The 18,037-nt window shown below is 44.3% G+C and overlaps 2 protein-coding genes across 52 annotated transcripts in view; one reads left to right on the plus strand and one right to left on the minus strand.

Annotated features, from left to right (window-relative positions):
* Positions 1 to 15,269, minus strand: part of FGL1 (fibrinogen like 1) — a 35,680-nt gene extending 20,411 nt beyond the window's left edge. Inside the window, exons 1-6 of one of the 2 annotated variants that reach the window (XM_083460105.1) lie at positions 15,185 to 15,269; positions 14,906 to 15,067; positions 11,709 to 11,781; positions 11,083 to 11,122; positions 10,278 to 10,392; positions 5,413 to 5,488 (exon numbers count right to left, since the gene is read on the minus strand). In XM_083460105.1, coding sequence (XP_083316231.1) covers positions 5,413 to 5,478 — 66 coding nt within the window. In that variant the 5' untranslated portion in view covers positions 5,479 to 5,488; positions 10,278 to 10,392; positions 11,083 to 11,122; ... (1 more) ...; positions 14,906 to 15,067; positions 15,185 to 15,269. Of the gene's footprint in view, positions 1 to 5,412; positions 5,489 to 10,277; positions 10,393 to 11,082; positions 11,123 to 11,708; positions 11,782 to 14,905; positions 15,149 to 15,184 lie in introns of those variants that run through there. The other variant, XM_083460106.1, reaches the window with a different exon arrangement.
* Positions 15,266 to 18,037, plus strand: part of PCM1 (pericentriolar material 1) — a 48,712-nt gene continuing 45,940 nt past the window's right edge. For 14 of the 50 annotated variants that reach the window (XM_083459545.1, XM_083459560.1, XM_083459515.1 and 11 more), the window contains exon 1: positions 15,310 to 15,588. The gene's annotated coding sequence lies outside the window, so the exon portion shown is untranslated. Of the gene's footprint in view, positions 15,798 to 16,191; positions 16,325 to 18,037 lie in introns of those variants that run through there. The other 36 variants (XM_083459534.1, XM_083459514.1, XM_083459558.1 and 33 more) reach the window with 10 other exon arrangements.

Consider the following 18,037-nt stretch of genomic DNA (forward strand, 5'->3'; position numbering starts at 1 on the left):
TGCTTTAAATAAGCGTTTGTTGCTTGAGGCATGTTGATGCTGGAGCGATCTTGATTGCATGCCTTCCCTTTTAAATATTTGTGTTGCATCTCAGATGTTTGTTTTTCATTTAATTCCTACCCTTGAGTGCAATCCAATATATGGCAGTGGAGAACAGCCTGGAAAACATGCGGCGGGATTAGGCAGCTTGTCAGGAAACTCTTCCAGAGGGATGGGCTCAGTGCCAGTCCAAAGCAGCTTCGGTAATGCTCCAACTATTCTCTCTGGAAGAGAAGGGGACTTGCCTGCCTGTTGGCTGTGATGCTGCTTCAGTGTAAAGAGTGGAGCCCCTCCTTGCAGGTTCAGGTGTTGAACCATTCCTAGATTCGTAGCTGCTATATTATCCACCAGTGCTGCCAACTGACTAAAGGACTTTTACCGGATTAATTATCTACATTTTAGCTGGTTTGTTGTGCAGTTAGCTGATTCAGTGTAACTTCAGACGGAACTGGGTGTTCCAATCAAAACAGGCAATTGTGTTCCTAACTTGTCTCAGACCAACAGATTAAAAGGGATCTCGCTGTTTCAAAGCCTCTACCTCTTAACCAACAAAAGCGGTTTTTCCCAAACTTAGGTCTTCAGCTGTTTTTGCACTACAACTCCCATCATCCCTAGCTAGCAGGACCAGCAGTGGTCAGGGATTATGGGAATTGTAGTCCAAAAAAAAACAAAAACCAGCTGGCGACGCAGGTTTGGGAAACACTGAACTAAAGGCTTAATAGACTAATACAGTGGTACCTCAGGCTAAGTACTTAATTCATTCCGGAGGTCTGTTCTTAACCTGAAACTGTTCTTAACCTAAAGCACCACTTTAGCTAATGGGGCCTCCTGCTGCCGCTGCGCTGCAGGAGCACGATTTCTGTTCTCATCCTGAAGCAAAGTTCTTAACCTGAGATAATATTTCGGGGTTAGCGGAGTCTGTAACCTGAAGCATATGTAACCTGAAGCGTATGTAACCTGAGGTACCACTGTATACTGATTCAGCTGCCTCCCATACTATTTTATTATTATTTATTGGATTTATATACCACCCTATACCCAGAGATCTCAGGGCGGTTCACAGAACAAAATCAAAATATAAAACCACAAAATATATAATCAAAATAAAAACAACCACCCAATAACACCCCCCCAAAAAAACCCCCCACATTTTAAAAAGGCATATTGCATACCTTAGGATAAAGACAAATGCACTATCCCCATTTTATACAGACAGGATGGATATGTGGAGGAAATTAGCATCTTACATAGCAGAATAGATTCAGGATCCATAGGAAGCTGCCGTATGGGGAGTCAAGTTATTGGTCCATCTAGATTATTATTGTCTACACCAGAGATGGGATACCTCAGGCCTTGGCACTGAATGTGGCCCTCCTAATTTTTCTGTCTGACCCTTGAGTCTCTTCCTGGGCCATGCACCCTCGCTAACCACATCTCCCCTGGCTCTGTTTTGCATCTTTGTACTCTGCTTGAATGTTTTTGCTTGGCTGGCATGTGCCATTGAACTCTGATAATGCCTCTTGTTTAGAAGACTGAAAAGGATATGCAAGAGCACATAGAGGTGAAATGCACATTTGTTGCTCCCCCCACTTTTGTCTCAGGCCCCACCCACCACTGACATGTGATCTCTTTAAGATCAGACAGAAGGTAAGGTGACAATTGGTCTGGAGAAGGTTCCCCATTCCTAGTTTAAACTGGCAGCAGGTCTCCCAAACCTACAGTACATGGATATGCCAGAAATTGAACATGGAACCTTCTGCATTTAGTGTCTGCAGAACACATAACTGACTACAATTCCAAATTAGGGGTTTTTGTTGTTATTTTTTGCGGGGGGGGGTGTTGTTTTTTATTTGCTAATGGCATTTGTGAAAGGGAGCAGAGATGCACAAAGTAAAGCAATGGCTTTTCACTTTAAAGTACGGTATATGCAGACAGATGTTAGGAAAGGCTTTGTCTCTGTTAGCATGCGTTTAAAAGGGGGAAATGACCATCAATACTGTTTTGTGCAGTGTTCATTTCAATTGCTTCCTTGAGCATTGAGCTGCACACAAATAATGTGTAATGATACAAAATGTGTATTCTTCATACTGTTCACTGGCCAGAGTTCTGGTGTAGTAATCAAGCATGAAGGAGAGCTCCCCCATGTCAAATATTAGATCTATTTGATGGGATAGGCTTCGGCCAATATGCAGTTACTTACATAGCCTTTTCTCTTAAGCTTTGCTCAGGAGAATTTAGAAATCTGTGCTGCAACACACATGCTCCCTCTTCTGGCTTTGCAACTGCAACACACCCAAGCAAGGAATTCTAGAATTGAGGAGTTGGAAAGGGACCATAAGGATCATCCAATCCAACACCCTGCAATGCTGGAATCTTTGTGAGGACTGAAACCACAACCCTGAAATTAATAGTCACATGCTCTACCAACTGACCAGTTTTGCAGCACTAGATACTAGGGTCTATATCAATGATGGAGAACCCTTTTGGCCCAGTACAGCAGAGCCTTTTCTCCACACTGGTCAACTTTCTGATAGGTATGCAAGACCACCCACCCACCCACCTTCTGAAGTTTTGATGTTGTCAGGCAATCCCAGCAACCTATCAAAGTTGGCCTGTAGAGTAACTCGCTGGCAGAGCAGTACCCAGCAGAACTGGATTCCTCTACTGCCCAGTGATGCCAGCTGATTGACAGATGGTCATGGTGATGGGGAAAAGGTATTGCATGCTAAATTGGACCCCCTGGCCCACAGACCAGAGGCTCTCCATCCCTGGTCTATATCACAGTACAGGAATCACTGTGAATGAGTGCAATACATTTGTGAATGAGTGCAGCCCTCATAAATACACCACTAGGGCAGTCCTTTCAAGAAGCAGGCTGCTGGCCGAGTCTGAACACCTACCAGCTGTTTAGTAGGGAGCAGAACAAGGCTGCTCTTGTCTAGATTCAAATTCATATTTAAAAAACAAAGTGTATTTTAGGCATACTTGAGATGGCTATTTTGTGTATGTGTCTCATAATATCATGGACGTGCGCTAAAGCAGAACAGTCATCCACTTATAAGCAAGAAGTTCCAGTAAGGTACCTGTGTTAAGTTTGTTGAATAAAAAAAAAAACTCGTAATCCAGCAGCACTTTAAAGGCATATGAATGTGATTGGCCTAAGTTTACAGCTTATGACATGCCATATTAAACATTAGCCTTTTAGGGTGCTACAGGATTCTTTGCTGCCTCCCCTTTTAAGGAAAGGGATTTATGTTTTAGGCATGCACTGAAGACACCTGCGCCTCAATTTTGGAATCAAGGAGCACCCCCAAATTATGTACCATCAAGGGGGAGTGCAACTTCACCCAGAACAGGTAGTCTCCCCAATTCCCAGACATGAGAACCACCTAACTGCAACACCTCTGTCTTGTCAGGATTCAGTCTATCTGCCGCCACCCCCCATCCAGGCCCCCCCCCCCGCCTCTGGACACTAGTCCAACACCTGCCCAGCCTCTCCCAATTCAGACAGAATGGAGACCAAGATGAGTGTTATCAGTGTATATGTGATATAGTGCTCCAGATCCCTAGGTGATAGCTCCAGTGGCTCCATATAGAGGCAAAATAGAATGTGATATGGAATAGACACCCCAAAGGGCCCTCCACACAAATTCCATGGGTATAAACAGCAGTCCCCCACAAGCAGCAGCATCTGAGGGTTGGGTAGCATAAGTGAGGTTTATGCACCAGATATCATGCCCCATGCAGCCCCTAAAGTAGCCTGTTGCCTTCAAATGCAATGGAAGATGTTGTCCCGTCACCAGTGTCGAAGGAAGATTCAGCTAACAGTCAAGTTGGCTTGGGTCAATCTTTTCCTTTGCTTCAAGCACCAAAATTTCCGGGCTGGCCCTGGCTATTGTTCTGCAGATTTACCATCACTTAGAAGCCTCCAAGTGCTTTGAAGGCGGGTGGTTCCAAACAATTAATGTCAATACATAAGATGAGAGATAATAAGCAGCCTCCTTGCCTCCCACTGATTTTCCAACAAGTCATTTAAGGGCAATGGCGAGTTTCTCATGTTTAGAATGCCAGAGTTGCTCCCTCTGGGGAAAAGTCACAAGGGCAGTTCTCTAAACATCACCAGAAAGCAGCACAGCTGCAAGGTCCTATGCTCTTGAGGCTTGCTCATTTCAGTTTACCACTGTGTAAAAATGCCTCACAGGTAACTAGACTTTAAACTGCTAAACTGGAACGTTACAGGACTAGAAAAAAGGACTTCAGAAGTACACAGGGTATTGTTTTCCTTTGCCTTTTAAAGCCCTTTGAAAGGAACAGTGAAAAACATAACATAATCACCAGGGGGGATGCTATTTAGATCATAGCTATGTCATTAATTGGAAACAGATTGCGTGTAACGGACTCTGCCCACTTTATTGACTTTGGATTTTTTTCTAAACTCCAAGCCAGATATTAAACAGCTGCTGTCAAATCCTGTGGTCTGGTCATGCAATCACATTTATCCCAGCTGCTGCCATTAATGCATGCAGAAACTTTTTATGTTGCAGCTTTGCATGGCCAATTACAAGCTAACATCCATCTGATACATTCTCTCGAGGAAGGTGTATGTCAGGTTAAAAGAGACAACCATGAAGGCACCCTCGTTCCTCCTTTCCATGAACATCATGAAGATAAAATGTTGTGTATTCTTTGTACTTTGGAACTTAAGATACTCAGTATTGAGTTAAGAACATTTGAAGTACCCACTAAGAACAATTAAAGAAGCATTTTTTCTTTGTAACTCAAGGGTTGTGTCCAGATTTCTTAAATTTTAGTTCTCTTTGGGGTTAGGTGGATTTAAAAGAGGATTGGACAAATTCATGGAGAATAAGGCTGCAATCTGCAACATTTTGTTGCAGGTACCACCAGTGAAATTATAATAACAAGAATCTTTGAACATTTGAGGACTTCAGTAAGAGCCACTTCCAGAAATCTACCATATGCAGCTCATCTCTAGACTAACATGTTATCCTTTAATATATCTTTAGACTCATATTTTCATGTTCAACTAAAAAAACAACTCTGTGTAAGAAGCTGTCCTTATCTGGAGAGCAAGCCCTCTAACCAACCACCTTGAATTAAAACAGGAACTCTGAGGGAATAGTTCTGATCTGATGTTTTTAATGCATAAAAGTAGCAATTATAAACTCTGTTGCAGGGGGTTGGACTAGATGACCCTCGTGGTTCCTTCCAACTATACCATTTTATGATTCTACTATCAGCTTAAGTCAAATGTCACCTCTGAGCTCAACAAGATCCAAGAATGAATAAGCTCATTTCCCCCCCTTATACGGTGAGAAGAAACTACAAATCCTCCTTGTATTGTGTAAAACTTACCAAGTCAGCTGTGCCTACTATCAATACATTCTGGAGAAACAAATGAAATAAACTCCAATTTTTCATTTTGATGAGCCTGCAAAAGAAAACAACATCTTGTGTCAGCAGGAAGTACAAGCATAGCTGCTGATGACTCAGCACTGTATTTGCAAAAAAAATCAAGGACCTGCTGTTCGCTCCCTCATTTGCATAGCTGAGGCAAGAAGTGCATTGCTAGAAATCAAATTCATCTGAACTAAAATATTTTAATGCAGCATACAGCCTAAAAAATAATAATAAGTGCTCCTCAACCCTATGGTTTGGTTCACCCGCCATAGTATGCCAATCTATGGTTTACTGTGAACAAGCAAACATGACGATGCATATTGCTCAAATCACACCCACTTCGCTTCTCCATTTTCCAAGTAGGAAAGAAACCAGAGTGCTGGCTGAGTATTAACATGCAAACAAGTGCTTGTGGCATGCTCCTGTTTTCAAAAAACACAAGGACAAGAGGAAGCCTACGTGTGCTCTTGTCTTCCTCTCTGCTTTGCTTGGAGAGAATCAAATTGTGGAAGATTAGCAGCCAAATCTAACAGCACATGTTCTTGCTACTTAGCATGAGAAGGGGTTAAGGCTACAGAGTTGTATTGCTGACAGGCAGAGACTCATACCATAGAAATGTAATTGGTAGAGAGGGCTCTATGTGATGTCATTTCCCCTCCTCTCCTGAGATGGAAGGAGCATATGGCATTTCTGGTTCTCCCCTCTCTCTCTGACCAGTGACAAGAGCAGGAATGCATAAGCTAAACAAGCTATAGCTTAGGACTGCACTCTCTTGGGGGCTAAAAAAAAAATTTAAAGTAAAAAAAACCCACTGGATGTACATTTCCAAAATATAAGATAAACAACAAATAAAATAAACCCTACATACAGCAACAGTGTTTTGTGTTGTGTAGGTTCCTATGATGTAAGTAATGGGCCCCACCTGCTAGCCTGCTCCCTAAAATATCACTGGTTTGCTCATTTCTATATAAAGGGTGCCTACATTCTGCATGTGGAAATGGCTTTAGATACCTATTAGGTCTATAAATTATCATATAGCATACCGTATATTCAACACCAAAAAAACAGCGACAATTTGTTGTTGACAAAGGAGAGCTGGACATATAAAGGGCCCCATTACCTTCAGTAGCTTAGGGCCTCATCAAACCTAAATCGGGCCCTGCGTCTATGGCAACACATGGATGCTCACATTGCGGGGTGGTGGTGTGGGTGGGTCTAAACTATCCGTTTGCGGTATTAAGCTCCTGTCCGGAAACACCCACACTCAAGTTAGAAAGTTACTTCAGCCATCCATCTGTTGCTGCAACCATCCATACATTTAAAGCATAACTTCCACACAGTATTCTGGGAACTGCAGGTTGTTAAGGTGCTGGATCCCAGTTCCCAGCATTCTTTGGGACAAGTCATTTGTTCTAAATGTATACCGCATCTGCAGCTGTGGAATCATTGCCAAGTTTATTTTCTTAGCACATCTGGAGGTCAATTTAGCCAATGATGACGTCCGGCAATCACCATTACCAGGAGAAGGTTAGCCGCTTTGAGGGAAAGGAGAATGTTAGCAGCTTTGAGACTCCTTTAGGTAGTGATAAGGCGGGATATCAAATTCAAACTCTTCTTTTTCTTCTTCTTCTCTTCTTGCCGGAGTGGTTCTGCCCTTGTGTTCAAGCCTCGCAATTGCATTCCAGCAACATTTTCAACTTCAACAAAAGAGAGGCATAGAAGACACCTTCACCCGGTATGGTTCCCCTTTATACATGGCCCAACAAGACAACAACAAGAATCCACCGACAGCATACGAATCAATCTGGCTAACCTGATCCACACCCCACTCACACACAAAAACAGATCTCACTAATAGCTAACCAATGACAACCAACCACACCCTAGGCCACCCCCAACCTCTCTCACCACCAAGGAAATGCAAAAAGCGAATAGGAAGAGAACCCACACAGGTGATGCTGACACAAAACCCCACACATACTCTAAGTAGAAGAATATAAGCATTGCCACCTGACCCCCCCCCCCATTCACCATGCCCCTGCTTTTCTTCCTAACCTAACACTGTATGCAACACTAATGTCTCACAACAAATGAAACTGGTCTGTAGAAAAGACAACTTGAAAAAAGAGACAATGCATGCATTTTTGTAAACTAAGGAATCTTTAATAAAAATACACTAAAAAAACAAACAAACTATAAAAAACAAAGAAGAGGCATCTAGCTGTTTTGGGAAGTTAAAACTTCCAGTCCTAAAATATTAAGGCCACACTTAAAATCACGCTGCTGCCTGAATGAGGTTCTTCACTGCTGTTTTGATTCCCTCCCTTAATGAGATATACTTTAATAGGGGGAAACAAAACAATACAAGTAAATAGAATGAAATACTGTAATTAGGCATACGTGGAAACTGAAGCAACAGACAAAAGATTCTTCAATACAAGAGAGCTAATACATTGTAAAACACAGCTGAAATGGGTTGCACGGGTTTTAATAAGCATTACTTCCCTTAATTGTTGGCTTTGTAAACTGAAATCATATGCAAGATATCCAACACAATCCAGTGCATTTTCACTCAGTTCAGTGAAACTTCATCCCAAATAAATGCTTACAGAATTGTAGTCTTCTCATCTTTACAGACCTGCAACTCACCTTAGCCCAAATATGCAATGTGGCTTAGTTCTTACTTAAAAAAAAAAAGTGGATTACCCACTTTTTTTCAGAAAGGTGAACTTGAAGTGACTTGCAGAAACAAACATTAAAAACCATAGGGGCCAACTCACTGGGGTCCTGGGTGCCAGAGCACCCACAAAATTCCCCATGAAGGGGCCAGGCAGCCACAAATTTTGGTGCCAGGGCCATGCACTGTGCATGCCACCCATGGCCCCGGGCACCTACAGTCATGGGGCTAAGCTGGCACTCCTATTAAAAACAAGCATAGAAACCACCTAAATGCTCACCAATGAATATGCATAAAAGAGCAGACCCAAATCCACACCACCCTATCCAAAGATAAGCAGCAAACTAAGGCTCAAGGGCCTGGGTGAATATATTTTTTCTGCCTGGCACCTAAATGGTGGAAATGCTGCTGATGCAATCCACCGTAAGTCACGCTGCCACCCAGCTGTGGCTCCCAACTCACCACTTGAAGATCTACAACTTAAAGGGTCCAAGATACAAAATAAGGTAAGATAAACTGGGAGTTCTGTTCCCACTGATTTCCCATAGAAATTGTATGGACTCGTAAATATTGACTAATTATTAATGATCAGGTTTGAGCTCTAGCCACAAAAAAACACATTCATAGCAGCGAAAGGATGGCGCAGAAAACTACACTGCCAAGTTTGAGTTCCCCATGTCTGAGTGCAACAGGTAATAATGATCTGTGTTGTTGTGACATCATCACATCATGCCTTTCCCTGCCTTCGCTCCACATAATTAGCTATTGCTAGCAGTGGCAAGGAAACACATATGATGATGTCACAAGATGGATAAGTGCTGTGCTATATTGACATGCAGCAGGCAGAGCCTGTGATATGCTTACTGATATGCTTGACGATTTTGGGAAAACGAAATGCTTGTTTACAAGACTATTGTACTACCAACTTTACTGTACGCTGGTGAAACATGGACCACTTATAAACGCCATCTCCAACTCCTCAAAAGATTCCATCAATGGTGCCTCCGAAATTTTTTACACATCTTTTAAGAAGACAGGCGAACTAATGCCAGTGTACTGGGAAAAGCAAAGATCCCCCGTGTCAAAGCAATGATTCTTCAACATGAACTTCGTTGGATTGGTTATGTTGTTTGGATGCTTTATGATCGTCTTCCAAAGCAACTACTCTATTACCAACTTAAAAATGGAAAGTGTAATGCATGTGGTCAAGAAAAGGTTTAAAGACTCTCTCAAGGCAAATCTAAAAAAGTGTAGTATAGACACTGAGAACTGGGAAACACTCGCCTGCGAGCGCTCCTATTGGAGAACAGCCTTTACCAAAGGTGCCATGGGCTTTGAAGACGCTTGAACTCAGGATGAAAGGGAGAAACGTGCTAAGAGGAAGGCACGCTTGGTAAACCCTTACCATGATCAGCTCCTCACCGTGATCAACTCCTGCCTGGAAACCTATGTCGCCAGAATTGGCCTCCACAGTCACTCACGGACTCACTGTTAAGACTGTGTTCATGGAAGACAATCCTCCTTGGCTATGAGTGATCGCCAATGAAGATGCGTGCTGATGGTATGTAACTCTGCCTCTTTCTGTTATATGTCTCCCCCACAGCCCTTGCAATCTCCCTTTGCTATGGATTTACTAGAAGAGCAATTATAGTACAGTCGTTCCTGCTATGGTTCATGGCAAAAATGAGGTGAAATTTGACACAGATTTTGTCAGCTTCATGCAGTTCGTTGAGTCAAATCTGTGGGGATTGGGAGACCCGAATCCCATGACCTTCCAGATAAAATTAAATGACATTGGCACAACCCTTGCCAATTTTATCAGGCTAGTTCTTGTAAAGCATCTGCAAATAATTGCTTTTGTTCTTGTTGTCTAGAAACACCCACTTACCCACTGAAACATATTAGCTCGGATTAACTCATGCCATGCAAGCCTTTGCATACTTACTTGAAAGTAAGTTGCACTGCACTCAATGAGACTTACTCTCCAGTAAGGGTATTGAGGATTGCTGCTTTACTTTCTTTTCCAGCAGCTCACTAAGCAATTAATCCCATTAGAGCACACCAATGTAATTAATGTAAGTACAGCATATATATCTGGTGATAGAGAAATCACCTCCACCCTCGAAACAGTCTTGTCATTTACCTTTAAATGCTGGAGAGAGAGAGAGACCCTTCGGAGTTGATGCAAAGAATATCACAGCCTTCTCCAGAATGAGATAGTTGTTGTTTTTTTGCTGTTAATTTCTGAACCGTCCAAACTGTAATGAGTCAGTGGGGAGGAATGTTCAGAGGAGTTGCAGTTGTCCTAACCATTGCTAGCTTGCCACATTACAAATACAATACTAGTAAGATCAACCATGCAATGAAAAAAGTAAGGGGGGGAATAAAAAAATTATGGCACCTATGTATCATAACCACAACAGACAAGTGGATGGAAACAAGTCTTGGTACTGCCAAAAGGTAATGGGCAGCTGTACAATGCCTTTTGAAAAGGCTACACGAGCACTCGGGTGGAAATGAAGATATAAATGCATGTTTGCATGTTCCCACAGAATGCAAAATTGTGCTAGGGACTGCAACAGTGGGAGGTAATGTGACACACAATATCTATTGAATCAAGGCTGGGAATGCTCACACCTGAAGCTGTGAAGAGCCGCTGCCAACCAGTGTAGGCAATATTGACCTAGATGGACCAATGGTCTTTCAGTTCAATGCAGCTTCCTTAGGGAAGCATCAGGGAGATCTCCACTGAACACAGTTGCAATTTACGGTACTTCTAAGTAATCATGTATAGGATTGTCTTGTTAATCTCTGAAAAATGCTGTCACCACAGAAGAGGTAAAGTCTGACGATATGTCTAAGAACCATTTTCTAATTAATAGTTTTTCCTCCGTTATAAACTTTTGACATGTACATTGCTTTTTCTTCCTAACCACATAGCGACATACCCAAGAGCTGCACCTATTTCCAGTTTTTAGGTGTTTGTTTCTAGAGAAAAGTAAGAAATTATTTCTTATGCCATTAGTTTTTAAAGCTGTACCATTTGTGCTTTTGTGCTGTATTTGGCTGAATTTTAGATCTGGTAAGATCGGTCTTTAAAAGATAATGTTACACACCTGTCATTTAGCTGCAAATGTCCCACAGACTAGCACTATGCTCATTTTCGAGAAACCTTGACTTCTATGCGTTTCTCAGAATGCTGATGTCAAATCACCTTGAGCTGTTATGTAAAAATACAGAAAGGTCAGAATGGGATGATGCACCTTACCCATCTGCTTCCTTGTGTTTTTTCAAAACATCGGACTAAGGTTCAGGTAGGCTATTTGACTACTGATGAACATATTTTCTTCTTTTTAGTTTTTTTTATTGCAAAAGGAATCAAACTAAACATCACTCCCTCTCGCCTCCCCTTTTCCTGCCAAAGGAGGGGAAGAGTCCCTGCCCAAGGTGGTCTGGAAGGGGGATCTACAGTTCTGCGGGGATGATAAGGCAAAACAAAGAGAGATTGTTGTAGTAGTCAAAGATACAGGGTAAAAGTGGACACGACCCTCCAAGGTGTATTATAAACTATTACTTCATTCTCTGTTGAAGCTTCGTGACTTTTTGGACAGCTTTATTTGTGGCATGAAGTTTCCCTCAGAATGCAACTGCGAAAAGAGATCACGTTTTTAGATCAGACGTGAACATTATCCATACTTTTAACATTTTAGGCAGAGCACTTTGTTTTAAAGATAAGAGCTCATATGGACAGAAAATCATTCTGTCTTTGAAGCCTCTAACATTGCTTGGTACTCTAGATTCCTGACTGCTGACACATGCATTAAATTAAAGCCATAAGGTGTTGAGAAAGCAGTTCAGTATCAGGGGCATTTCAAACTGCAGAGGAATGATTGTTATCAGATGCTCTTTTAATTTTTCAATTATTAATGCACATCATGCCCCCAAGCTTGTTTTTGCAATGTGCTCTCAGAATCTGGCACTTATTCATCTTACTTCCTGCAACAGTGCCTAAGGAATGGAGCATGTCTAACTGAACCGAGTATTGTCAGAAACAGCTATGCTGCTTGAAGAGTATTAATACAAAATAAGTAAAGAAGCATTCTTCATTAGGTAACTTTCTGGTAGTGTAGGTGTGCAAAAGATTTAAACGTTTTACAGAACTCGTCCTCAGGTTGTTTGAAACCTCACATACTCCTGCCTGCATTCTTTGGATGTTTCTTTGGATAAAGTCCATTCTGGAACAGGGTTTATGTGTTCCCTCTTCCCCTTCCCCGCCTTATTTAGGAACAACCATTTTACAGCAAGATTCACAGAAATCAATTAGTCTGAAAGGTGAAATTCCCTAGAAATATTTCAAGCCAGCATGTAGATAAAGACACTTAAGAGCTCAAGAACCAATTTTAAATTTAACTTGTCCCCTTTCTCCTCCTTTATCTCCCTACAGACAATGACAGATTTTAAAAATGCTCAGTCCAAGGGTAAAGCTGAGAAAAGATGAGGCTTTCAGAAAGGTTATTAGGAAAATCCTTTGTGGTTTTTAAATTTTATTTACAGGAACCTCAAGAACAGAATAGCTTTGCTTTCTGAAGTGCTGCAGTGTCACTGCAATGCATGGGATTGGGACCCAAGTTCTCAGTCTGTCTTTTGGATGCCAAAAATCTATTTAATGTGTGGTCTTAAGATACAGAACATATCAGAAATGAAACTTACAAAAACATAATAACTTTGTACCATCTATAAACTCTCAATAATATTTTAATAAATAAACATGTAGTTTCCTTACGTTCTTCTGCCACCTGCTGGACAGATGGATTTTTTATACTGGCACAATACAGAATCACATTTACGGTAATCTGCTCAAGATTAATTAACATGGCTTGATAAAGAAGAGGTGTTAAAATTTATTTTTATTTTTTAAATTTCTATACGCTTTATATTTTTAAGAAAAATCTCAAAGCGGTTTACAACATAAATACAACCATCATCTCATAAGAACTGTGAGGGGGTTTCTGATCTTTTGCGTTTAGGGCAGTTAACAGAGGTTTGTGAGTTTGTGGGTCTTAAAGGTAAAGGTAAATGACCTCTGACAGTTAAGTCCAGTTGCAGACGACTGTGGGGTTGCGGCGCTCATCTTGCTTTACAGGCCAAGGGAGCTGGTGTTTGTCTGCAGACAGTTTTTCTGGGTCATGTGGCCAGCATGACTAAGCTGCTTCTGGCGCAATTGAACACCAAAGGCAGAGCAGCGCACAGAAATGCCATTTACCGTATTTTTCGCCCTATAGGACGCACTGTCCCATAAGGCGCACCTAGTTTTTTTGGGGGGAAATAAAGGGGGGGAAATTATTCCCCCCCCCAGGCATGGGGCTGGGGCGGGGGAAGCTCGAGCTTCCCCTGACCCCAGCCCCCAGAACAGGCAACTCTCCGCAAGCTGCGGAAGCCCAGCGCAGGGCTCCCGTGGCTTGCGGAGAGGTGCGTGAAGTCTGGGCTTGTGGAGAGGTGCGCGAAGTCTGGGAGCACTGGGCTCAGCGCGCCCAGCCTTCGTCAAGCAGGCAACTCTCCGCAAACAGCGGGAGCCCAGCGCAGGGCTCCCGCGCCTTGCGGAGAGGTGCACGACGTCTGGGAGCACTGGGCTCAGCGCGCCCAGCCTTCGGCATGCAGGCAACTCTCCGCAAGCAGCGGGAGCCCAGCACAGGGCTCCCGCTGCTTGCGGAAATGTGCGCGAAGCCTGGAGAGCGAGAGGGGTCGGTGCGCACCGACGCCTCTCGCTCTCCAGGCTTCAGCGAAAGCCTGCATTCGCACTATAGGACGCACACACATTTCCCCTTCATTTTTGGAGGGGGAAAAGTGTGTCCTATGGGGCGAAAAATACGGTACCTTCCCACCGGAGCAGTACCTATTTATCTGCTTGCACTTTTTGACATGCTTTCAGACTGCTATGTTCTGATCAGCAAGCCCAAGAGGCTCAGTGGTTTAGACCACAGTGCCACTTGCATCCCTTTGTGGGCATTTGCCTGGGTTAAAATCCAATGAAGGATTCCAACAAGCCAGACAGGGCAGTTCCTTGGTGAGATAGATGCTGCTGAAGGTCTTTAGTCTAACAAATGAAGTGGTTTGTGCCAGAAGGCACATGAAACCCTCCACCATAGGCTCAGGTGGCATCTATGGATAATAATAATAGGTAAATAAACCACTTATTATTATTAACTGAATTTATATACCGCCCTATACCTGGAGGTCTCAGGGCGGTTCACAGAACAAAACTGAAATATAAAACCACAAAATACATAATGAAAATAAAAACAAACAACCCAATAACACCCCCCTCAAAAAAAAACTACCCACATCTTAAAAGGGCATACAATGTCAATCAAATCAACCAAAGGCCTGGTTGAAAATGAACATTTTTTGCCTGCCACCTAAAGGTGTATAATAAAGACCCCACCGTTTCCGCTGTCCCTCATTCCAAGGAAACTGAACCCCGGGTAGGCAACTGAGAAATCTTGCACTGCTCGGAGACTGAGGTGGTGTGCCATGTTTTTGTTTTTTAAAAGTGAGCCTCTAAGCCCTTAAAGAAAATGAGCGCAGCACCTCATAGTCACCTTTGACTGGACTTAACCGTCCAGAGGTCCTTTACATTTTTTAAAAAATAGATTACATATATGGTGCTATTCTGACTTTTTGAATACTGTGTGTGTGTGTGTAAAACTTGCATTTGTGGCCTCCGGGTGTAGGGCAGTATATAAATTCAATAAATAAATGTAAAAGTTCCACCTTTCTTCCTTTTCCTGCCAGTCAGCGAGCTCAGCCCTGATGGACCAGGAGAAAAGAGTGGAAACAATTCAACCATGCCCAAAGGTAGCATCTCCGTTAAAATATGTATACTGTATTGCTAGTAACCGGTGATTCTGCGCCTCTCTATTGAATCCGCGGTTTCTGAAAGGAGAAACAGAAGAGAAACGCAGCAATTTTATCAGCCAGCGCGAAAACCTATTGCAGAATCACCGCAATCGGCAGCCCGAGCCTTAGCAAGGAGACTTAGCATCCGTGCACTTTGAAATGGCTCCTCAGCAAGTCGGGCGATTCTCCTCACGGAGGTAACGCCGCCGTTCAGGAAGCCCGATATCCCACAATGCAACGCTCTCTGCCACAGAGGCTCGAACTACGCTCCCCAGACTCACTCGAGCGGAGCCCGGCGGGCGGTTCGCGAGGGGGCAGCGCGCGCGCGCTGCGCTCTGGGAAACGTAGTTCGAGCGCGCGCGTCTCGCTCGAGGCGGCCCCTCCGCCGCCTCCGCCTCCTTAACGCCCGTCGAGGAAGAAGCGTAGCCTCAAGAAGACCGGGCCACGTGACCCGGGGGAGGGGACGAGGAGGAGGGGGCGGGGAAGAGATAAGAGAAGGCGAGCCGACGGCGGAAGAGCATCTCTTTTTTTCCCGGCGGAGGGGCGACTGAATAACGGTACGTATCCGTCCGCCGCCTTCCTTTCACCAAGATGGCGGCGGGGACGGCCGTTGGAACGGGGATGTGAGGGGGGACCCCGTCATGTAAGCACCCTCCCGCTCCGTTTATGGAACGAGGGCGCCGACGGGAGCTGCCGGCCGAGAAGGTCGGAAGGCGGCGAGGTTCGGCTGCGCCCTTTACCCCCTCAAAACGAGCAGCCCCCTGAGGTGGGAGATAACCGGAGGCAAAACAAAATGCGCGCGCGCGTGTTATGATGGGGAGGGGTGCCTCTGTGGGCCCGCCTGAGGGAGCGCGCGCCTCAGGAACCGCGCGCGCTGGTGCGGAGGGGGGCGTGTCCACCCGCTCCACCTCGAGCGCCTCGCGCGGCGCCCTTGGTAGGCTCCGCCCCCTGCGCCTCGTTGGGAGGGGGTGCCTTGTCTCCAAGGAGACGGAGTGTTCTCTTTCCTAATTGGCCCGAAGCCAGGCTGCTTGGGTCGTTCGGGACCCGCCCCTCCGCTTTGCTCCTCCTCCTCCATCTTCTCTCTGCCGCGATCCGGACTTTGCCGCCGATCTCAAGGCAGGAGCGGGGATTTCTGACCCCCTGGCTCCGCCCCTCCAACCGTCTTTCTGACCCCGCCCCCTGAGAAGCGGCAGGTAAGGAGGGATCGGCAGTCGCGCTGGGGCGGCCGTGGTTGGAAGAAAAGTTCGGGGCTCGGTTCCCTGCCTGACCGGGCCTGCACAGCGCCGGCCGCGGGTAAGGGCTCGGCTAAGATCGTTTCCTTGCGATTGTGGCCTTTTAGGGAACTGGGTTCGGGTCCGCCGCTGTAACTGGGCGGGGGACGGGGAACCCATCCCAGGTTTTTTCCCAGTCTCAGTAATATAGGGGAAAGGGACTGGGCTTTATGATGAACTCGAAGGGTCGTGAGCTGCGGTTGACCTGGCGAAAGAATTGTGTCGGGGTCTGTGTTCGAAACTCCCATTGTTGCAGGCACAGTTTTGCTACCGGGGATTTCATTCACAGTCTCTGAGCTCTGGGCCTAAGATTTCAGGTTAAAACCGCAGAGTGGAAGGAAAAGAGGACCTTTTTCTGCCTCCCCACTTCCAGCTATTCTCTGAAGATTGGAGAATAGACCCTCTTAAGAATATTACTGGGGAGAGCAGGGGAAGGACAAGACCATGTGGGAAGTGAACATAATATTTTAGCTGCGCTTCATTCATTTTCAGATTTGTACTCTTGTTATTTTTTTTTTTTAAGTGCCCAGACATTCCATTGTTGCTCCCATAACCTAGGTTTAAGGTACCATTAGCTCCCAGTTTTCATATCTGAATTTCTGGAACTGGTTAGGGTAGGTAGGTGCTTCCTGTTAACCATGGCATTTTAAAGCTCTCCCCTGTGCTGCTGCTTCTGCTGGTTCTGCTAAAACTGCCAGAACTGAAATATAGGAAGCAATATGCCATTACAGTGGTACCTCTAGTTGCGAATGGGATCCATTCCGGAGCCCCGTTCGCATCTAGAAGCAAACGTAACCCGTGTCTGCGCGTGCGCGGGTCATGTTTTGGTGCGTCTGTGCATGCACGTAACGTCATTTTGAGCACAAGCGTGAAACCCGGAAGTAACACGCTCCGTTAATTCCGGGTTGTCGCGGAGCGCAACTCTAACACACTCATCTCGAAGCCCATTCAACCCGAGGTATGACTATATAAGCTTAACCAAGCTTCTTACAGCAAGAGGCTTGTTTGGGTGGCTGTAGTCCAGCTTCAGTGCTTCCCAATGGTAGCCAACACTTAATTATTTATTACTGTAGCCTGGAGAGTTTAATTGGTTAGAGCATGGTGCTAATAATGCCAACGTTGCAGGTTCAATCTCTGTATGGGACAGTTGCATATTCCTGCATTGCAGGGGGTTGGACTTGATGATCCTCAGGGTCCCTTGCAACTCTGCAGTTCAATTATTATTTATTAAATTATATACTACCCTTCATCCAAAGATCACAGGGTGGTTCACATGAATACAAGTTAGGCAGCAGTGCCTGGTCTGTGTATACTTTTCTATGTTTTCAATCAGAAGTGCAAACCAGTACTTCAAGTTTAAAGCTGCATACCTTTTGTTACCTTTCCTACTTTATACATAGAACAAGCCAGTTACAAGATTGCAACTTGGCTGCTGCCTTCTTTGTCCTGAGGTTGTTTACAGAGTGCGCTAGGCAACCACCTTGCGATCTTAGGATGAAGGGCGGTATACGCATTTAATTAATAATAATAATAACCCTCTGTATGTCATCATAATGTACAACAGATCTTGTTGCTTGAATCTGCACTACAATTATGGGAAATACTGTAACGGTAAAAATTAAAAAATCTTAGCGAGATCTAAGAAGTTCTTCCTTGTTTCAAAATTAATGAAAACAGTTTTAAATGCATGTGTGTCTTTAAATTGTTTTTCTTTTGAGAGCTGAGGGTGGCTGTA

The sequence above is a fragment of the Podarcis liolepis genome (genome assembly GCF_965112155.1).
Source record: "Podarcis liolepis genome assembly, chromosome: 9".
In the NCBI taxonomy this organism is placed as follows: domain Eukaryota; kingdom Metazoa; phylum Chordata; class Lepidosauria; order Squamata; family Lacertidae; genus Podarcis; species Podarcis liolepis.